The sequence below is a fragment of the Lampris incognitus genome, chromosome 1, assembly GCF_029633865.1.
Source record: "Lampris incognitus isolate fLamInc1 chromosome 1, fLamInc1.hap2, whole genome shotgun sequence".
NCBI lineage: Eukaryota > Metazoa > Chordata > Actinopteri > Lampriformes > Lampridae > Lampris > Lampris incognitus.
In genome coordinates, this window is record NC_079211.1 from 49,858,473 (window position 1) to 49,881,969 (window position 23,497).

Consider the following 23,497-nt stretch of genomic DNA (forward strand, 5'->3'; position numbering starts at 1 on the left):
TGCAAAATAATATGCATTTTTGCAAAAAATGCACTTATGATCCTAATTTTTTTTGGAGGTGGTAGGTATTGTTCCAGAGAGGACCAGAAAAATAGCAGAAAATTAAAATAATTATGCATAATTATGTATAATTATGCAAAATATGCATTTTCTAAAAATGGCTAAACACCACTTTTCTCGGCATTTCAGATGATTCTGAGCATTTGGGGGGAGGGAGTTGGAGTGGGGGGGGTTTAGGGGCAGGGGGAAGGCGGTTAGCTGGCAGGATGAAGAGGAGGGAGATTTAGACGGGTGGATAACCAAACCGCTACATTGTAGCGGGGTTCTTCTATCAAACCGCTACATTGTAGCGGGGTTCTTCTAGTATCTTATAAGCCCAGTATAATTGTGTTTATCCTGGTTCAGTGTTGTATTTTGTAAATTGTGTAAACACAACATCCATTGCACGTTGTGCGTCTTGGGAGAGAGCTCCTCCTCTGGTGCTCTCCCTGAGGTTTCTTTCTGTTTCTTCTCCCTGTTAAAGGGTTTTTAGGGAGGTGTTCCTTATCCGATGAGAGGGTCTCAGGACACGATGTTGTGTTGCTGTTAAGCCCACTGAGGCTAATTTGTAATTTGTGATATTGGGCTACACAAATAAAATGGACTTGACTATTTAGCATGGACCAGCATCCCCTTCAACACCCAACTAAACCACATCCTGATTAACGTCAGGCTGCTCTGAGGGTTGAAGGGGTTTGACGAAACACCAAAATTGTGTATCTTTTGTACATTTAGTGTATTTGTCATGTTTTCACACACACACAGACACACACACACACAGAGCCATCCATCAGTTAGCATCATTTATTAAGTCGCCTCGCTAGTTGTATGGCCGGTGTCTGGTGCTGCACTGACAGGAATAGGAGCCATTTTCTCCTTGGCATTATATATTGTATTATAATTACTATTCCAAAATAGATACACATAAAAAATGTGCATCACATGCATACATACACAAGTCTGTAACTTCTCTCTCTCACACACACAAACAAACACACACATGCACACGCCCATATTTACATACACATACAGTAAATGTCAAATTGTTTTGCAATGGCTGATCAATAATTTTAATATATCAATAATTTATGATGCTGATTGCTGTGCAAAATATATTTCATCATCTGTCTATTCTTAAATTGTATCATTAATGAAGTGCATGGGGAAATCGACCGCAATGTGCCTTTAATTGACATTCCCTCTTAAGTTTTATTCGTAAGATGGGCGTCCGGGTGGCGTGGCGGTCTATTCCGTGGCCTACCAACACGGGGATCGGCGGTTCGAGTCCCCGTGTTACCTCCAGCTTGGTCGGGAATCCCTACAGACACAATTGGCCGTGTCTGGGGGGAGGGGGACCCGGATGTGGGTATGTGTCCTGGTCGCTGCACTAGCAAATATCAAATGGTGTCTTCCCTGAATTGTTTAACATTTCCTGGTGAAATACATTAATACATTTACTTAAATATGGCTTAAAATGGACTGAATCTGTCTGCCCTCGGACAAAACGATGTGTTCTCCCAGCCCGAAACACAAAAACTCACATTTCCTTCTGAAACGACCCCGCCCCCCCCCCCGTCCCCTTAAAATATCCTCCAGCGCAAAATGTATTCGCTGCATGCAAACCCACACGCACGCTCTCACAAACACGCGCTTGTTCAAACCGAAGCGCGTGTGCGTGTGTGTGCGCGCGTACGTGGACACACGCTCGCACACAACAAACAAACACAGAAGCGTCAGGGCAAACGAGGTGTGTGTATACGGAGCTCCACAAACACAGAACAATCAATGCCTCCCTTGCCCGGGCCGTGTGCTGGAAAAGAGAGGCAGGCGGAAGACAGACAGCAAATGAGTGAAGGACAGAGACAAAGAGTGAGGCGGGGGGGGGGGGTCATCGTTTACCATCGCCATTGACACAGTAGCGCAGCAATGTGACCTAAAATAGAGCATTGAGTTACCCGGTCCGTTCGCTCCCCATGCAGACAGCGAGACGGACAAGTGGGTGAGGACTAAACACGGGTGAGGGCTGCGGGGTCCTTTACTTTTGCTGTCGCATTAATTGATTGACGTCATTCTCGAAACCACACAGAGGAAGGAGAGGGGGGGGGGAGGGAGGGAGAGAGATGGGGGTAATCTGGAGATTGGAAGGACCGGGAAGAGGGTGAGACAGAGACCGTTACAGAGGAAGGAGAGAGGGGGGGGGGAGAGGGAGGGAGGGAGATGGGGGTAATTTGGAGATTGGAAGCACCGGGAAGAGGGTGAGACAGAGACCGTTACAGAGGAAGGAGAGAGGGGGGGAGGGGGAGGGAGGGAGAAAGAGCGAGAGAGAGGGAGATGGGGGTAATTTGGAGATTGGAAGCACCGGGAAGAGGGTGAGACAGAGACCGTTACAGAGGAAGGAGAGAGAGGGGGGGGGGGAGGGGGGGAGGGGGAGGGAGGGAGAAAGAGCGAGAGAGAGTGAGATGGGGGTAATTTGGAGATTGGAAGCACCGGGAAGAGGGTGAGACAGAGACCGTTACAGAGAACGGAGAGAGAGGGGGGGAGAGAGGGGGGGAGGGGGAGGGAGGGAGAAAGAGCGAGAGAGAGGGAGATGGGGGTAATTTGGAGATTGGAAGCACCGGGAAGAGGGTGAGACAGACCGTTACAGAGGAAGGAGAGGGGGGGGGAGAGGGGGGAGGGGGAGGGAGGGAGAAAGAGCGAGAGAGAGGGAGATGGGGGTAATTTGGAGATTGGAAGCACCGGGAAGAGGGTGAGACAGAGACCGTTACAGATGAAGGGGGAGAGAGGGGGCAAGACTGTTCTGTACTATTTGTGCCCCTCAAATCGAGCGTGAAATTGCAAGGTGTTACTGTAGCGTCTGCCATTAATTCACTTAGCATGTGGGGTAGGAGTCCTGGGCAGTGGGGGTTGGGGGCGGGTGGGGATAGCGGGGCAAGAAAACTCTGATAACAGGGCGTCCGGATAGTGTGGCGGTCTATTCCGTTGCCTGCCAACACGGGGGTCGCCGGTTCGAATCCCCGTGTTACCTCCGGCTCGGTCGGGCGTCCCTACACACACAGTTGGCCGTGTCTGCGGGTGGGAAGCCGGGTGTGGGTATGTGTCGTGGGCGCTGTACTAGCAGCGCCTCCTCTGGTCAGTCGGGGTGCCTGTTCCGGGGGGGGGGATAGCGTGATCCTCCCACGCGCTACGTCCCCCTGGTGAAACTCCTCACTGTCAGGTGAAAAGAGGCGGCTGGCGACTCCACATGTATGGGAGAAGGCATGTGGTGGTCTGCAGCCCTCCCCGGATCGGCAGAGGGGGTGGAGCAGCGACCGGGACGGCTCGGAAGTGTGCACAGATACAATTGGGGAGAAAAGGAGGGAGGGGGGGATAGAAATAAAAGTCTGTAGACAGAAACTTCTGCAGAAACTAACATCAAATCCCCAAATGGTGATTGTGGGGACCTGTGAGGACATGACGGTTGAATGTTTACCGAAAGGCTGAATGAATGAATGAATGAATGAATGAATGAATGAATGAAGGGTTGTGCTGAAGGAGGTGTGGTAGAACTGAAGGCCTGACACCGCTCGTGGTTAACGGCAAAGGGATGCAGCAGGTCGCGGCCAGGCCGCCTGTCCTCGTGTCAGCCGCACTTCCTCAAAGCAAAACAGAAGGGCCTTTCTGCTGCACTAGGTGGTGAGGGGTTTGTGTGCTATGCGGTGTCATTTGGTGTAGTTGTAGCTGTGTGAGCATGTCCATGTCAAAATGCGTTTACAGGCATTATTACATACATCTAATAAACGCATGACTTTTTTTTTTATGGACTGGATGAGCAGTGGACAAATAAGTGAAAGGACTTGTGCGTTTTTGACATTTTTGGTGCCCCTTCACCTCTCTCTGAGCGCTTTATCATTTCCACTTTCGTTTCAATCGTGATGGTTTTCCTTTTCTTCGGTACGTCGCCATCGCTTGCATCAGATTTACGCTTTGAAGCCACGACTATGAGGGTGAATACTCGAACAACTTAAGTCAAAACACAACGCACACAATGTTTACACAATCTGACTGCATTGATTTGAGCATCGTGCAAAGTAGTCCGTCCGTTAGTACAAACCAATGTGTGTAACTCGATTTTTTTTAAATAGTGGGCTTTACGGAGGTCGGTTCGTAAGTACGGGCGTTCGTAATCCGGGGACTTCCTGTACTGTGCGTGTTACTGGTGGATTCCACTAGAGGGCAAACCAGAGCATCCATCCATCCATTATCCAAACCGCTTATCCTGCTCTCAGGGTCACAGGGATGCTGGAGCCTATCCCAGCAGTCATTGGGCGGCAGTCGGGGAGACACGCTGGACAGACCACCAGACCTGGACAGACACACACACACACACACACACACACACACTTAGGGACAATTTAGTACGGCCGATTCACCTGACCTACATGTCTTTGGACTGTGGGAGGAAACCGGAGCCCCAGGAGGAAACCCACGCAGACAACATGCCAACTCCACACAGTGGACGACCCCCAAGGTTGGACTACCCTGGGGCTCGAACCCGGGACCTTCTTGCTCTGAGGCGACCGCGCTAACCACTGCGCCACCGTGTCGCCCACTAAACCGGAGCACTGAGGATATAAACGGAACTTCTGTAACAGTCTCGGACTCGTTTCCATTTATTTTTGCAGGTTTCCACGTCAGCTGGCAAAACGGTGTTGCTCTCTGTAGAATTCGACTTAGAGACGAGAGAGACATTGGTTGTAAAAGAACTCTACTTAGAACTTAGCAAAGTTAGGATACTCAGCCATCAGGCTACATCTCCGTTTTCTCTAGTTCGGCTCATACTTAACATTACTTCCTAGTCTCGCCTCGCGAGAGCCCCCCATCAAAGACTAACCAGAGAGCATGCGCATTAACATAAGTCCCAATACATTACACCCCTTTCCCCCAGTCAACAAAATCTGCCAAGTGGCGTGGAGGGTGCCGGTCTCTTGCCGGACGCTGTAGAGGGGTAGTGAGCACAGGAATGGCCACAGGACCAGAGGGATCTTCAACAGACCTGCTGGTCTCTGGTCGTGGCGTTTCAGACGAGGTAGACTCGAGCGGCCCATCTTCAGGTGACTGCTCACCAAGAACAATGGATTCTCCAGCGACCACATCCGTGCGTGCAGTCGCTCTACCACACAGCTGATCCACGTGGCGTCGATGCATTTGCCCATCAGGAGTCTGCACTCTATATGAAACTGGGCCAGTAGGATCGGCTATCACGCCAGGGACCCATTTGTGTCCCCCAGTGTAGCTCCTCATGTACACAGTCATGTGGCCTAAAACATCTGTTTGGGCCTTGCAGCTTTTCTGCACTCACCTCCTGCTTGAGGTGCATCTCATTTTCATAGTCAGGATGAAGGCGATCAAAGGCCGTTGTAAGACGCCGGTTCATGAGAAGCTCTGCAGTACTCTTTCCTGTTGCTGAATTGGGAGTCACATGCTGTGACAGCAGAAATCTAGCCAGGCGTGTCTGCCAGTCACCGATAGTGATCCTAGACAGGGCCTCCTTGGTTGTCTGGACCATACGTTCTGCTTGGTCATTTGAACGAGGATGGTAAGGCACCATAGTCACTGCTCTGATGTCATTCCATCTGGCAAACTCTTTGAATTCTTCCGATGTGAAGGCCGCACCGTTGTCAGAAACAATGACATCTGGCAACCCATGAGTTGCAAAGAGGAGCCTCAGTGTGCTTATCACTGCAGAGGAGGACATTGAACTCACCATGGCAACCTCTAACCACTTAGAGTGTGAGTCCACAATTATGAGAAATGTCTTCCCCTGGAATTGGCATTTGCTAGCTGTTTGCCAGGGCGGTAGCACAATTCGTAATCGTAGGCCCCAAGAAGAACACTCCAGCGTAGCATGCCTGGGGACAGGACAGGTGGCATGGGCTTAGAGTGGTGTAGCAGGCCCAAAAGAGGTTTGTGGTCAGTAAAAACCACAAAGTGGCGACCAGCAAGGTACTGGTGAAATTTTTTGACTGCAAAATTGACCACCAAGGCCTCCTTATCTATTTAGGCATAATTTCTTTCAGTGGAGGATAGTGTCCTCGAGGCAAAGATGATGGGAGCCCCCCGGCCATCGGACTCCATATGGAAGAGCAGCACCCCCAAGCCATAAGGCAAAGCGTCATAAACAGCGGCTAATGGCTTTGTTTCGTCATAGTGCGTGAGCACGCCATCAGCCTGAAGCAGTTGTTTTGCAGCAGTGTAAGCTTTTTCATGTGCGTCAGTCCACTGCCAGGGTGCAGACTGATCCAGGAGGCGGTGCAGCGGATCTAAGATGGTAGCCTTGTTTGCCAAAAAACAGCTGTAAAAATTGAGTAGGCCTAGGAATGACTGAAGCTCCATTTTATTCCGGGTGAAGGTGCCTTCTGAATAGCCTCAACTTTCTCCATAGTCAGCCACACGCCATCCTTGTCCACACGAAAACCTAAAAATTCAACTTGGTCAGCAGCAAACACACTCTTCTCCTTCTGTAGCCGCAATCCTGCTTCTGCGAATTGTTCCAGCACTGCACGAAGACGGTCATTGTGCTGGTCAACAGTCTTTCCCGCTATTAAGACATCATCCAGGTACGGTTGCACGCCTGGTATACCAGTGAGGAGTGTATCCATGAAACGCTGAAATATGGACACAGCTGTCGATACTACAAACTGCAGGCGGTGGGCCCGAAACAGCCTGCGGTGGGTGTTTATAGTGAGAAGTTCTGCAGCCTCGTCGTCCAGCATCAGCTGCTGGTAAGCTTGTTTGAGGTCCAATTTACTGAAAAGCACCCCCCCTGCCAGTCTGGAAAACAGTTCAGCCACCGTAGGAATGGGGTATACATCAGGTTTCACAACTTCCTGACCAACAGACCTCAGTCTGTTAGGTTAGGTGACCACTCCTCCTCCACCCTGACCCTCAGCACAGGTGCCCCTCAAAGCTGTGTTCTGAGCCCCCTCCTTTTCTCCCTCTTTACCCACGACTCCCTGCCAACTCACCCTTCAAACGTTATAGTTAAGTTTGCAGATGACACCACAGTCATTGGCCGTATCACCAACAATGACAAGATGGCCTACAGAGACGAGATTGAGCAACTCACATCATGGTGTACTACCAACAACCTTGTCCTTAATGTGCAGAAGACAAAGGAGCTGATTGTGGACTTCAGGAGGTCTAGAAGCTGCAGCCACTCCCCCATTCACATCAATGGGGTGGAAGTGGAGCGTGTTTCCAGCTTTAAATTCCTTGGAGACCACATCAGTGAGGCGCTTTCGTGGACATTAAACACCCAGGGCCTTGTGAAAAAGGCCCAACAACACCTGCATTTCCTGAGGAGGCTGAGGAGCGCCCGTCTACCCCCCAAAATTCTCACCAACTTCTGCCACTGCACCATAGAGAGCATCCTGACCATCTGCATCTCAGTGTGGTACGGCAACTGCACCTCAGTAGACCAGAAAGCTCTGCAGCGGATCGTCAAGGCGGCCCAGCATATCACCGGTACCCAGCTCCTGGCCATAAAAGATATTTATAACAAATGCTGTCTTCGAAGGGGTCTGAGCATTAGCAGAGATCCCACCCACCCCAACCATGGACTGTTCTCCCCCCTGCGCTCTGGGAGGCGCTACAGGAGCCTCAGAGCCCACACTACCAGGCTCAAAACAGCTTCTTTCCACAAGCTTTTGTCCACCTGAACTTGGCTACCCACTGAATGTCTGTAGATATTTTTAAATATTTTGTACTCCAGCTCTCTTTTAACTTATTTTTAGCTTTTGGTCTTCATGTGTGTCTCTCTTATATTGTGTTTGCTGTGTTTGTCTGTGTCTGTCTTGCACTGTTTGGTGAAGCCACAGCCCTCATTTCATTTTTAACATGTGCCTGCACATTGTTTTTAATGACAATAAATTGAATTGAGTTGAATTGAATTGTATTCACAGTGCAGCGATAGTCACCGCAAATTCTTACGCTGCCATCCTTTTTAACTACTGGTACGATGGGTGTGGCCCACCTTGAGTGTCTCCCGGGTTCAAAAATACCCTGAGCTACTAGCTTGTCAAGCTCCTCATCTAGCTTTGGCCGAAGGGCAAAGGGCATCGAACGTGCTTTAAAAAACTTGGGTGATGCTGTCGTATCAATATCAATAGCAATTGGAGGGGTTCGTGAAGCCGCGAGGTCCTGGAAGACTTCTGCATATTCCGTTAAGATGGACTCCACGGATTGTAAGCATACTTGGCGCACCCCCATTACAGAAATAACCAGTGCCTCAAACCAGTCCCTGCCCAGTAGACTTGCCCCCTGACCTCGAACAATAATCAGTGGTAAGGGCTTGTGATTGCCTTGATACTGCACAGCCACAAAAATCTTCCCATTAACTTGTAGTTCTGCTTGTGACCATTGTCTAAGCACACTACTGTCCTTGTGCAGTAAAGGTGGCTGGTCAGGCCACAAGGTGTTGTAACTGCCCTCACTGATCAAGGAGCATGCGGCTCCAGAGTCCACCTCCATTACATGTGTTTTGTTATTCAGGATCACAGTGGCGTGATATGGCTTTTTTACGTGAGCATACAGCTGCCTGCCCATGGTGTAAATGTCATATTCCTCTTCTTGTTGCCTAGCAGTGTGTGTGTGTTGTTCGGATTGAGGAACTGTGTCAGAAGAATCTGCTGATGCGACATCCCTGCTCTTTTTTAAAACAAACACGAGAAATGTGCCCCCTTTTTTTGCAATAGTGGCATACAGCAGAGGTAAATTTGCAATGTTGTTGGTTGTGTGTGCCTCCACAACGAAAACATGGCTTTGCACCACCTTCTGCTACTGTTTGTTTCACTTTCAAAACGGTTTGACTTTGTGCAGTCTGATGAACTTCTGCTGACTGTGGTGGTCCCAGCTGGTTTGGTTGTAGTATTCGCGCATTTAACGTGGCTGTTTCCGCTGCAAGGGCTTTCTTCCTCTGCTGCTTTGAACGCAAGTTCCTTTTCAGCCAGCAGGCGGCGCTGCAGCGCTTCATCTAGCACCCCACAGACAATGCTGTCACGCAGCATGGCTTCCAGTTGGTCACCAAAAGCGCAATGCACTGAGAGTTTCCGGAGTTCAGCAATGTAGCTGGAGATTCCTTGGCCTTGCTTTTGTTTGCAATTGTGAAACTGAAAACGCTGAACAATTTGTGATGGAGGAGGACTGTAGTGGCGCTTCAAGGCCGATACTAAGTTTTCATAGGTGACGGCCGTAGGGAGGACGGGAGCGACCACCGAACGTAGTGTAGAATAGGTTGCAGCCCCACAGACGCTAAGCAAAATAGCGCGTTTCTTCTCCTCCCCATCTACTCCATTTGCCAGGTAAACACATTCCGGTGTCTCAACATACTCCTCAATGGCATTGCCGCCGGAGCCTTCATCAAACTCTTCTATGCGACCCAGCGTGGTCATGGTGACGTCGTTAGGCTACTCACAGATTCCTCAGAGCTGTAGCAGAATATCGGAGGTTGCTGATTTCCATCAATAAACTGTTCAGAACTGTTGGAGTTCGGATCCGCTTCGTCGCCAGTGTAAGATTCGACTTAGAGACGAAAGAGACATTGGTTGTAAACGAACTCTTTACTTAGAACTTAGCAAAGTCAGGATACTCAGCCACCAGCCTCCAGTTTGGCTCATACTTAACGTTACTTCCTAGTCTCGCCTCGCGAGAGCCCCCCCCCCATCAGAGACTAACCAGAGAGCATGCGCATTAACGTAAGTCCCAATACGTTACACTCTCACGCCCGCTATTCCGAAAAGCCGGCCAGCTGTGAAACGCTAACCGGAGCCTTTGTTGTTCCTTTTCCTCAGAACTTGTGTGACCCCTGTTGTACCCGTCTCTCTATCTCCCGTCCTCTTCCCGACCTTTCTCGATCTCTCTCCATATCCCCCCTTCTTTTCTCTTTTTTGTTAGTTTACATTGAAGACCTGGCTCGGAGTGTGGAGCAAAGCAGGCGTTTGATCATCGTGCTGACTCCAGAGTTTGTGGCCAAAAGAGGATGGAGCATCTTCCAGATAGAGACACGCATCCACTCCATGCTGGTTACAGGGGAGATAAAGGTTTGTATTACAGGGTGAGAAGAGCAAGTACAAAACAAAACGTGTGACAGCTACAGTCAGTGAGGCAAGCGGGGGAGTTTTCATCTACTCATATATTTTCGTAATGTGTGTGTGTGTGGTGTTAGTGTGTGTGTGTGCGTGCGTGTGTGTGTGTGTGTGTGTGTGTGTGTGTGTGTGTGTGTGTGTGTGTGTGTGTGGTGTTAGTGTAGATAGCGGGACCGAAAACTAAAGCACTTATGATCCTAATTCATTTTGGAGGTGGTAGGTGTTGTCTCAGAGAGTAAGGGGAAAATCCCAGAAAATTAAAATTATGCATAATTATGCAAAATATGCATTTTTCTAAAAATGGCTAAAAACAACTTTTCTCGGCATTTCAGGTGATTCTGAGCATCTTTGATTTTTTCACCCATATAAAAAAAATTTTCTGGGACCACCACATGCCTCCTCTGATACATGTGGCGTCGCCAGCCGCTTGTTTTCACCTGACAAGTTTCACCAGGGAGACGTAGTGTGTGGGAAGATCACGCTATTCCCCCTAGTACCCCCACGCTATTCCCCCTAGTACCCCCCCCCCCGAACAGGAGCCCCGACCGACCAGAGGAGGCGCCAGTGCAGTGACCAGGACACATACCCACATCCGGCTTCCCACCCACAGACACGGCCAATCGTGTCTGTCGGGACGCCCCACTAAGCCGGGGCGCTGACGCGGGGATTCGAACCGGCGATCCCCGTGTTGGTGGGCAGCGGAATAGACCGCCACGCCACCCGGATGCCAGATAATTTTAATTCCTGTTTGGAGCGAATCTGAATTTCAGCCCTCTTTTGGGAAAAAAAATGGGGCTGTAGTGTCCAGCGGTAGACGCTTTTCAGTTGAGCTCAGATTATCCATTTCAAAGGTCGAGCTGAGGCTGGGTCTTGTTTCCTCTGTGTCAAGTCGGTCGGTCTTTCCACCTCGTCTGCCTGCTTACCCGTTTGTCTCTCTCTCCATTTCTCTGTCTCTCTTTGCCCTCCCAGGTGATCATGATAGAGTGTGCAGACTTGAAAGGTGTCATGAACTACCAAGAAGTTGAAGCACTGAAACACACTATCAAGGTACTGAGGAGAGGGGGATGGATGAGTGTGGGGGGGGGGACTCTATCCCAACCACTGTCACCAAACACCAAGTGATTGAAGTACTTCAGACGTCTGTTGAGAAACTGATGGGAAGGATGGAGGAACAAGGAGAAAGAGCATGAGAATGAAACGAGAGAGGAGAAGAAGCTCAGAATGAGAATGAATGAAAGACTGAATGGTGGTTGAGGTAGAAAGTATTCAAATACGAGCCTCAATTAAAGTTACCAGATTGGAATAACATCATAAAGAAGGGTGAATTAATTATCTTTGTTCTCTTCTCCTCTCTTCTCTCCTCTCTTCTCCTGTCCTCTCCTCTCCTCTCTTCTTGTCTCTTCTCTCTTCCGCACAGGTTCTTTCCATCATTAAATGGCGGGGCCCTAAGAGCAATGAGCTGTCCTCCAAGTTCTGGAAACAGGTGGTCTATGAGATGCCTGCTAAACGCAGAGAGACTCTGTCCAGACGCCAGGTAAGCCACAACGACTGCTGTTCACGGTGACTCCTACACATATTCACTTCAAACAAGGGGCCGGCCTGCGAGATGCCCCATCAACACAGAGAGAGGATGTCCAGATGCTCGATTCAGACGCACACAGCTGGTCGGCATCACAACTAACTGGAGAGGACGGACTTAGCTATATGTCTGCTGTCATCACACAGTTGTCAGACTGCAGCACTTTATACCGTTTTGAGAGTGAACAAACACGGTGATTGAATGAGTCAACGCTGTGGCCCGTCATTAGAAATGGCAAAATACCACTGGCGGATCACCTGCATGAAATAATCCTGGGGTGGTTCTCTGCTCTACCAGTAACTCGGCCTGTTTCGATTGTTCTGATCGTACATTACACTATCTCCAGTGTGTTTCAAATGGACCCTGGCAGGGGGGGGTCAGTTATTAGGAGTCATCATGTGAAAATCTTGACTCTCACTTTAAAAATCAGCCCCCCTCTAGAGGTTTGCGTGGCCATTTTCTTTAAGACCATACGTGCCTGCTTCCCTTCCACAACCCTCCATCTCATCCATTATCCAAGCCACTTATCCCATCCGGGGTCACAGGGATGCTGGAGCCTATCCCAGCAGTCACTGGGCAGCAGGCAGGGAGACACCCTGGACAGGCTGCCAGGCCACACACACACACACACACACACACTCACACCTAGGGACAATTTAGTACGGCCGAGTCACCTGACCTACATGTCTTTTGACTGTGGGAGGAAACCGGAGCCCCCGGAGAAAAACCACACAGTCACAGGGAGAAATGCAAACTCCACACAGAGGACGACCTGGGATGACCCTCACGGTTGGACTACCCCGGGGTTCGAACCCAGGACCTTCTTGCTGTGAAGTGACCGCGCTAACTACTGCGCCACCCCTGTCGCCAACCCATTGTACCTAAACCGCTCACCAGCCCGCAGTCTGCACGCCGTATTCCTTGCCCATCACAGTCCACCATATAGGCTATAATGTCTGAGTCCTAATTGAAAAGCCCCCTGAGAGTTTCTGCTCACGCTGTTTTGAGTCTGACAAAGACGTCAGCTATGAGATTTACAAATAGCCTACACAAGTTATTTTGTGCACCTGAGCCATTGTGTGCATGCTTAGAAGCTGGTGCATGCTAGCTTAGCGTGCACTGGGTTGTCCGATGCCATGCAAGACGCTGAATCAGTTTCTTTATTCACAGCGGGGAAAAGGGGCAGGTAATGTTAAACACATCCATCCATTTTCCAAGATGCTTATCCTAATTTGGGTTGCAGGATGCTGGAGCCTATCCCAGCAGTCATTGGGTGGAAGGCGTAGAAACACCCTGGACAGGCCGCCAGCCCACCTCAGGGCAGACACATTCACGCCTAGGGACAATTTAGTAGTAAGTCTGAGTCGCCTGACCTGCATGTCTTTGGACTGTGGGAGGAAACCGCAGCACCCGGAGGAAACCCGCGCAGACACGGGGAGAACGTGCAAACTCCACACAGAGGACAACCCGGGGCGACCCCCAAGGATGGACAACCCCGGGGCTCGAACCCTGGACCTTCTTGCGGTGAGGTGACTGCGCTAACCACTGGGCCACCATGCTGCCCTTGCTAAAAACATTTGGTGGCTAAATAAGTAAGTTTCAGTGGATTCTATACATAGAATAAAGATCAGTTCAAAATGTCAACGTCTTTCACGGTGACTCAGACTGCAAAGTCAAATGAAACGATTACTCACTCAAGAGCATGGATCATTAAGCCCTGAGCACCGCTCTCCTTGCTGACTTGTTTTATTACTATGTGACCCCTTTTGTGGCTCTGTCACTGCCCCTGTACTGCCCCATTCTTCCCCATGCTCTCCATAGACCGTCACATAATGCTGTGCAAGATCATGTCCGCAAGCAGAAATCTTTTCAGACGGGCCCATACAGGAAAACCTTGTGAAATTGGAAGCGGACGGCCAAATGCATATTGGGTTTGCGGGTCCCTCAACATGAAACAGTTTAGGAATCCTTGGTCTTCGGTTTAAAGCGTTTACTAAATGCAATAAGACAGAGTCCAGATGGCGCACACTCCCGCCTGGAAAAATTCACTGTAAGAAATGTGAGCTGAACGTTTGCCTGAGCTCCCACAAGCATCCACGAACATCCAGTAAGTTTCCAGTCAAATGCAGGGGGAATTTTCCAATACCAGGAAACAAGTTAAGATCGCCAGATGCAGAGTAACAGTGTTGGGATGCCGTGTACACATCTGTAAGCTTGTAAAGAGCAACATCCAAACTATCAAACGGTACTCGCGTTGTTTTATTATTCACAAACGGCATCTGAATCACAAGCAGCACCGGTTTATTTTCCAAGTTTTCACATGGCAGGAATTTGACTTTGCAGGCCACTTAGGCATAACAAAAGTGTAAATGTACTTTTATAGGATAGAACAGAACTTTATTTGTCATTGTACAAGTACAACGAAATTTGCAAGTGCAGTTCTGATCAGTGCAAAGATCCGTTTAAAAAGAATTAAAAACATAAAATACGCACACATTCATTTCTACATTCTACGGGACACCAGCATATTGCACAACAAGTCAGGACTGAAGAATTGGCAGCATTTAATGCGGTTATGGCTCTGGGATAGGAGCTGTTCTTTAGTCTGTTTGTCCATATATATATAGCTATATCTATCTATCTATCCATCTATCTATATATAGATATATATCCACCTGTCCATCCATTATCTAAACCACTTATCCTGCTCAATGTCACGGGGATGCTGGAGCCTATCTCAGCAGTCATTGGGTGGCAGGCATGGAGACACCCTGGACAGGCAGCCAGACCATCACAGGGCCAACACACACACACACACACACACACACACACACACACACACACACACACACACACACACACACACACACACACACACACATTCACACCTAGGGACAATTTAGTATGGCCAGTCCACCTGACCTACATGTCTTTGGACTGTGGGAGGAAACCGGAGCACCCGGAGGAAACCCACACAGACACGGGGAGAACATGTAAACTCCACACAGAGGACAGCCTGGGACGACCCCCAAGGTGGGACTACCCCGGGGCTCGAACCCAGGACCTTCTTGCTGTGAGGCGACCGCACTAACCACTGCACCACCGCGCCTCCAGGCTCTGACATGTCTGCCCAGTAAAACACAACTCACAGTAAAAAAAAATGGTGTCAACAGTCCCTTCCTTTCTAATCAGGGGTTCTCCTGATGCCAGACAGGGGACTCTCTTGGTCATCGTTGTACGTAGTTATTGAGAAAAATACACAAACGGAAACATAGCTGGACAATCAAGGTAATGTCTTATAGTGCATCTTACAAACCCCAATTCCAATGAAGTTGGGACGTTGTGTAAAATGTAAATAAAAACAGAATACAATGATTTGCAAATCCTTCTCCACCTATATTCAATTGAATACACTACAAAAGACAAGATATTTAATGTTCAAACTGATAAACTTTATTGTTTTTTTGCAAATATTCACTCATGTTGAATTTGATGCCTGCAACACGCTCCAAAGAAGCAGGGACAGGGGCATGTTGACCACGGTGTTACACCACCTTTCCTTTTAACAACACTCAATAAGCGTTTGGGAACTGAGGACACTAATTGTTGAAGCTTTGTAGGAGGAATTCTTTCCCATCCTTGCTTGATGTACGACTTCAGTTGCTCAACAGTCCGGGGTCTCCGTTGTCGTATTTCGTGCTTCATAATGCGCCACACATGTTCAATGGGAGACAGGTCTGGACTGCAGGCAGGCCAGTCTAGTACCCGCACTCTTTTACTACGAAGCCCCGCTGTTGGAACAGCTCTGACGAGCCCTCCAGCGGTCCTTGCCCTCTTGCTATTCCGTTTATTCCCAGTGTCTATATTCGTGTCTCTCCTTTTTCCCTCCCAGGACTCTCCCTCCGCGACTCCCACGGCTCCCCGCGTCTCCCTCGCTCCTCGCCCCCAGCGACCTTCACGTTTTCCCCCGGCCCTCTCCGGCGATCTCCCTCCGTGCCTCCTTACCTGGACCCCTCCTATTCGGACTTGACTCCCTGGATCTCGGACCCGGATCGGACCCTGACTCACCCTTTTCGGATCACGGATTCGGGCTTTGGAAGCCAGGCGCACGCACATCGTCTCAACCACCCCCACCTGAGGTGCCCCGTTACCATCCCTGTGGCAGTGTCGTTTGTTTTTCCTGCATTACAATCGCCCTTCGGGTTATCCCGGTGCTCTCTGTCGGTCTGTCCTTTGGGTTTTGCTACTCTGGTCTTCCGTTCGTGAGTCGTAACAGGACGTCCCTGAAAAAGACGTGGCTTGGATGGCAGCACATGTTGCTCCAAAACCTGTATGTACCTTCCAGCATTAATGGTGCCTTCACAGATGTGCAAGTTACCCATGATGCCATGGGCACTAACACCCCCCCCCATACCATCACAGATGCTGGCTTTTGAACTTTGCACTGAGAACAATCTGGATGGTCCTTTTCCTCTTTAGCCCGGAGGACACGACGTCCATGATTTCCAAAAACAACTTGAAATGTGGACTCGTCAGACCACAGCACACTTTTCCACTTTGCGTCAGTCCATCTCAGATGAGCTCGGGCCAGAGAAGCCGGCGGTGTTTCTGGGTGGTGTCGATATCTGGCTTTCGCTTTGCATGGTAGAGTTTTAACTTGCACTTGTGGACGTAGCGATGAACTGTGTTAACTGACGGTGGTTTTCCCAAGTGTTCCTGAGCCCACGTGGTAATATCCTTTACACAATGATGTCAGTTTTTAATGCAGTGCCGTCTGAGGGGTCGAAGGTCACGGGCCTTCAATGTTGGTTTTCGGCCTTGCTGCTTACGTGCAGAGATTTATCCGGATTCTCTGAATCTTGTGATGATATTATGGACTGTAGATGATGAAATCCCTAAATTCCTTGCAATTGTATGTTGAGAAACGTTGTTCTTAAACTGTTGGACTATTTGCTCACGCAGTTGTTCACAAAGTGGTGAACCTCGCCCCATCCTTGCTTATGAACGACAGCCTTTCGGGGATGCTCCTTTTATACCCAATCATGACACTCCCCTGTTTCCAACGAACCTGTTCACCTGTGGAATGTTCCAGACAGGTGTTTTTTGAGCATTCCTCAACTTTCCCAGTCTTTTGTTTCCCCTGTCCCAGCTTCTCTGGAACGTGTTGCAGGCATCAAATTCAAAATTTCAATAAAGTTTATCAGTTTGAACACTAAATATCTTGTCTTTGTAGTGTATTCAGTTGAATATAGGTCGAAAAGGATTTGCAAATCATTGTATTCGGTTTTTATTTACGTTTTACACAACGTCCCAACTTCATTGGAATTGGGGTTTTGTAAATGGCTTTGATTTAATTCTGCTATTGCGACCTGGTTTCAGACGTGGGGAAGTGCACAAGGCTTGGGACATCGGAATTTCCATTGCAGTTGTCTCTGAGGGTTTAACCCACTGATGCAGGTGTCTTTCTCCTCTGGGTGTTGTGACTTTATAATTGAGGGCCTTTGCAGAAAACGTACAACATATGAAAGTGTATAGCGGAAATTGCAAACTTGTCACAACAAAACTCAAAGTCAGACTGGTTTACAAATCTGCCAGCTTAAACAGGTGTATGAGATGTCCTTAGCGTAGTGTCACTTACAGAATAACTTTTCCACACTAACAGGTGATGGACTCGGGTGAGCAGGGCCTGTTTGGTGACTTACAAACTACAGTGTCCACCATCGCCATGACAACTACCTCTGCCTCGCTGGCCCCTCCTAGTGACAGTCGCCATGGACACCATCAGGCAAGCAGCAATGCCACTGATGTGTCTCGTCCAAATGATGTCGCTGTCCTGCTTGTTATTTTGCTTAATTGTTAACAACCTCCGTGTTCAAAATTAGCCCGCCATTCCACCACTTTGGGTAAAAAAAAAATTTGTAAACGTAAAAGTTTGTATTCATCCTTTTTTTTTGTTGTCTCTGTTATAGGTTGCCTTGGCGACAGAGATCCCTGACTACAACCAGATGACCTTGCCGCTGGGTGGGGGTCCCAATGCTACGGCGGCCCAGATGAGACATTTCTGCCGCAGCTACGAGTTCCAGCTGCCGCCGCCGCCACCCTCCTCCCTCTCACCACCTCTTCCACCGCCCTCCACTGTGCAGTTCTCCACGCTGGGCCCTGGAGGGCGCCACGTCTACTGTAACATACCTATGACACTGCTGAATGGACAGGTAGGAGAGGACATGGCTGTTTATGTTTTTACGGTTTATTATTTCATTTCGATCTATCTCTGGCTGCCATCCTATACACAGGATTAGGTTTTCTTCGGGCGTCAGGGTAGCGTAGCGGTCTATTCCGTTACCTACCAACACGGGGCTCGCCGGTTCGAATCCCTGTGTTACCTCCGGCTTGGTCGGGCATCCCTACAGGCACAATTGGCCGTGTCTGCGAGTGGGAAGCCGGATGTGGGTATGTGTCCTGGTTTCGCCTCCTCTGGTCAGTCGGGGCACCTTTTCAGGGGGGAGGGGGAACTGGGGGGAATAGCGTGATCCCCCCCACGTGTTACGTTCCCCCTGGCAAAACTCCTCACTGTCAGGTGAAAAGAAGCGGCTGGTGACTCCACATGTATCGGATCAGCCACTTTTTCCGATGTTGTCACGAAGCAGTATGGTCCTTGATAAAATGAATATAAACGATACGTGTTTCGTGTTTCCCAGCATAAAAACAAGCACTACATGACCACTAATAGGTTTCATACTGTTTGCTGTGCTTTCTAGGTGGGTCAAAGCAGTACGCTGGGCAAGAAACCGGAGATCCACCTGAACAGCTCCTTCGTTCCACTAACCAGCAGAGAACTGAGCTCTGACATCTGGTAGAAGGACTGATCACTGGAACTACTTGCTGGTGCTGGCCTACACACCAGTTTACACACTGGTATTTGCTGGTTGCCCAACTGGTTTTCTTTGGGTCATAGACTGTGTGCAGACTTGTGTCTTTTTTTTTTTAACGAGGATTATTGCAGACTGATCAAAGACTGTTTTTTTTTTTGGACCAGCTCTCACCTTGCTTTGAGCAGTGTGTAGACTGGTTAAGGACAGAACATGTCATAGTTTGGTACCAGTTGTGTATACTGGTTGTGACTGTTTACAGACTTGTTTTGCTGCTTGGAGGTATGGCAATGCAGTTAGGAGAAACAGGTTTCACGCTGGTTTAGGAGACTTGTGAGAGGAATTGCTGCTGAACACTTACCCAATCCTTACTGACTGGTTTGAGGTCCTTACCACCTCCTTATACCTTTATGAGAATGGTAGCAAAGATTGCTAGCTATTTGCCTGGTAGTCTAGCAACTGACTGGTCTTACTGGTCTAAGAAGTGCTGCTGGTACGGACTGGTCAATGCAATGAAATGAAGTGGATACCGAGATGAAGAAGGCCTAAGGTCCCAGGATACGTCAAAGATGAATGGATGGATAGGAGTATGATGTGAACGCATACCTGATCTTGGAATATATGGACTATAAGGCTGCCTCGAAAATGACTTCTCAGAATACCAGTCTACTTGCACACCAACTAAGTATTTGGAAAACCAGTCGCTTTTTAGTTAACCGCTTAGAACATTGTTCTGCCTAAATGAAAACTATGTTTAGAATCATGGAATGCCAGTCTACGTTCAAATTAGCTAAATTCTCAGAATATGAATCTACATGTCAACTAAATGGCAGAATACCAGGCCACCCTCCAGCTCTGACTTTGGAATAGTAGTCTACACGACAAAGCTAGTTAACCTGTTGAAACACTACTACTCTGCTACCAGCTAACTAGTTTTGATGGATTCCAGCATCTATGCCAGTACACAGATGGAGTCATGACGTGTTAGGTTAACAACTGAATTGGTAAACTTAAATGCTGTGAAGACCGAAAAAGCACAATTAACTCACGGCAATAGAAAAACGCTTATTTCAGTACTCTATTTTATGAACCATGGTTGACTGTTTAGTCTGAAGGGATAAACCATTCAACCAGTAAACCAGTGAATGGCGATGATGCCAGATGGACAAGGAGAAGTGAAAACCAGTCAGCTCATTGCCTCATAACCCGATAAAAGGTCTGGCTAGTAAAACTAGTCAAGAGGCAACCTGGCCCAGGGGTGAACCTTCAACTCCACCACCAGGCTAAAAGGCTATAAGACTTGGCGTTTGTTTTCTATTTGCATGACCTCCCATTTAGATGAAAAAGAAAATAAGATAAAAAGTAAACTGACAAACCAATAAATGACACCGTCGTTTGTTGAAGACGCTCTTGACATTGACACGGAAGGGAAAAAAATGTTTATGTTAATAATACTCGTTTTCTGTTCAGCCATAGAATATGATACAGAAAAAGGTAGAAGGGGGGGTGGCCCTCCAAAAACGTTGTTATTGTGTTGTTGTTTCTTTTTTCTTTTCTTTTTTCTTTTTATGAGTTCTATCCAATAAGAGGGTTTGGTGGTAATTTACTGGGCCTTGTTTTCAATGTTTGCAGTGTTACAATAATATGTGTACAGTTTTCATAACTTCTGCACAGAACTAGATGATAGCAAGTTTATTCCTGGCAGAGTCGGTCGAGGCAAACGTGCGCGTGCGCGCGTACGCGTGAGAGTGTACGTGCCCACGCCCCACATGAAGCGTCCTTTCTGTTTCTCCCTCCACCAGTGGACAGAAAGACGGGTTAAGAACGCTCATCGCGCGCACTGAAATGACGCATAGCGGACCTCCGCGTTACGTCCGCCTGCCCACGCCCCACGCCCGCGCGTACCTCGCGTTCGCGTGCCGGTGTCACACAAAACATGGCTCGGCGTGAAACTGTTTCACGTCGACATGCATTTCGTGTGGCACCGGAAACCCTTTTTTTTATTATTATTATTATTATGGTTTTTTCTTCGTGGCTTTACAACTTTTATACAATGCGGAGACGATGTTTTTCCTCGTCCATACTTCTCATATCCCTCACCAACGGGCTGAGCTCCCCCTCGCGAGCCCCTCCCTTCGTTAAGGGGTAGAGGCTAGTTCCCGTCGATGCAGAGAACGGTCAACTGAGCATGCGCAAGTACTCGTTGCCTCCGTTGTGTGGGTAGGTTAAGGTTAGGCTTAGGGGCGGGGTTAGGGTTAAAGTTGGCTAATCAGACGCAGAGTAGGGGCGGGTCTTCCCAGAACCCCAGCGCCTGGATGCTACGCGGGGGGCGTGGTAGAGGCATTTCGCGCATGCTCAGTTGACCGTTCTCTACTCCATTTCCGTTCTCCGCATCGATGGGAACCGGCCTCTACCCTCGTTAAGTGGTCGAGCATAAACCACCTCCGCGAGGCTTTTCTCTCCAACATATAGCCTGGCAACGGAGCAGCGCTTCTCCCTCATCCGGGGACGGCGCCATGCTGTTGAGTCTAACTTCCGGCGGAAAGGGACGACGCGCAAAGATTGTGGGAAATGTAGGCCGCGGGTACGCGTTGGTACGACCGGACTATGAAAAGACTGAAACGGTGCGCGCGCCCTGGACTCACGGACCGTGCGCGCGCCCTGGACTCGGACCGTGTGCGCGCCCTGGACCTTGCAAATGGACTGAGATTTCCAAGCCGAGACTCCAAACCATCAACCGGGTCAGCCAAGGGGGCTTTGGTGCATAAAAAGCCAGACTTCAGCTTCACCGAAACATGATATTTTTTGTGAGCTTTAAAAAAAAAACCCCAACATCATTGCTATAATATTTAAGCAAAATGAATAATGTTTTGAATTTACATGAAAGTATTGTCATTGTTTTATTAAAGCCAATGAATTCTGGATATTTGAGATTGTTGGGTACAATAATTACTTGTTTGAGCTGTTATATTCGGTGGCAATATGCAGTGGCTGTCTTTTGCTTTCTTCTCATTAGTTCTACTATTCTTTGGACATATTAGTTGAAATGGTTCAATTAAGAGCAAATAAAAGTCATATCAGTTGTTTTATACATTTGGGATTTTTATCTTTATACCTCCCAACTCTTTTTGTCACTCCCTATGCCCTTCCTTTTAGCTCACCTTCCAAGTTATCTTTCCTCCCCAATTTACTCCTCCTTATACACCTCCTCTTTACTCCTTCCCTTACTCTCTCCTACTTCTACTTCATCCTCCTATCCAAGACTCGGATTCCTCTTTAGTCCTCACCATCCTCTCATCTTTTACCCACCTATTCCCTCTTCCCTCTCCCCAACCTCCTCTTCCTCATCTTCTTTCACCACTTTACTCTTCTCCTTTCACTCAGTGATCTGACTTCCATGCTTGATGTATGGATGTCATTGTATCACCTGTTTGCTTTGGAATAGGTGCAGACAGTTTCAGGGTCGACTTCATCAGGACCTGCTTCGTCCTAAGAGAAATGTCTTCAACCGTATGAAATGCAGGTATGGTAAATTGGGTTGGGTTTGACCCAAGTATGCCTGAAACTAATTAAAACACAACCCAATAAATGGCGACGAATTTAAATTAACGTTTGAAAGGACAACTGGGCTTTTAAGTGGATATTCCTAACATGAACAACTTTGGGTAAATCAACTGAGTCAATCTGGAACACCAAAAATAACCTTGTAAGGACTGCAGTATTGTACTAGGAACTACATCAGCACAGAGAACGGGACGGGTGTTGCAAATACGAATCCGCTATAAACACTATGATACCTGCATCGGATAGCTGTTTTTAGTTTGTCTAGGTACACTGTATCTGTCCCTATCAAATAAACCACAAATAGAAACATTAACATTACCGTTTTGTCTGATTTTACAAAAAGCAGCTCTAGATACAATGCTGCTTCAAATATCTGCTACTACTACTGCTTTCAGCTGCTCCCATTAGGTTTCATCACAACGGATCATCCGTTGCCATCTCTTCTTGTCCTCTGCACCTGCATGTCCTCCCTCGCCACATCCATAAACCTCTTTGGCATTCCTCTTTTTCCTCTCCCCTGGCAGCTCCATATTCAGCATCCTTCTCCCAATATACCCAGCATCTCTCCTCCACACATGTCAAAACCATCTCAATCTTGCCTCTCTTGCTTTGTCTCCAAACCGTCCAACCTGAGCTGTCCCTCTAATATACTCTCCTAATCCTGTCCTTCTTCGTCACTCCCAATGAAAATCTTAGCATCTTCAACTCTGCCACCTCCAGCTCCACCTCCTGTCTTTTCTTCAGTGCCACTGTCTCCAAACCATATAACATAGCTGGTCTCACTACCATCTTGTAAACCTTCGTTTAACTCTTGCTGGTACCCTTCTGTCACACATCACTCCTGACACTCTTCTCCACCCACTCCACCCTGCCTGCACTCTCTTTTTCACCTCGTTTCTGCACTCTCCATTACTTTGAACAATTGACCCCAGGTATTTTAACTCATCCACCTTCATCACCTGTACTTCTTGCACTCTCACCATTTTGCTGTCCGCTGTCCGAGAGTTCATGCATAGGTATTCCATCTTGCTCCGACTGACTTTCATTCCTCTTCTCTCCAGTGCATACCTCCACCTCTCCAGGCTTTCCTGAACCTGCTCCCTACTCTCACTACAGATCACAAGGAGACTCCTGCCTGATCTCGTCCGTCAACCTGTCCATCACCATTGCAAACAAGAAAGGGCTCAGAGCCGATCCTTGATGTAATCCCACCTCCACCTTGAACCCATCTGTCATTCCAACTGAACACCTCACCACTGTCACACTTCCCTCATACATATCCTGCACCACTCCTACATACTTCTCTGCAACTCCCTACTTCCTCT

The 23,497-nt window shown here is 48.4% G+C and overlaps 1 protein-coding gene across 1 annotated transcript in view; it reads left to right on the forward strand.

Moving 5' to 3' along the window:
- il1rapl2 (interleukin 1 receptor accessory protein-like 2) overlaps positions 1-18,596 on the forward strand; it is a 343,193-nt gene extending 324,597 nt beyond the window's left edge. Inside the window, exons 12-17 of the mRNA XM_056277780.1 lie at positions 9,970-10,115; positions 11,130-11,207; positions 11,578-11,694; positions 17,402-17,524; positions 17,709-17,951; positions 18,498-18,596. Coding sequence (XP_056133755.1) covers positions 9,970-10,115; positions 11,130-11,207; positions 11,578-11,694; positions 17,402-17,524; positions 17,709-17,951; positions 18,498-18,596 — 806 coding nt within the window. The remainder of the gene's footprint in view (positions 1-9,969; positions 10,116-11,129; positions 11,208-11,577; positions 11,695-17,401; positions 17,525-17,708; positions 17,952-18,497) is intronic.
- The last annotated feature ends 4,901 nt before the right edge of the window (positions 18,597-23,497 follow it).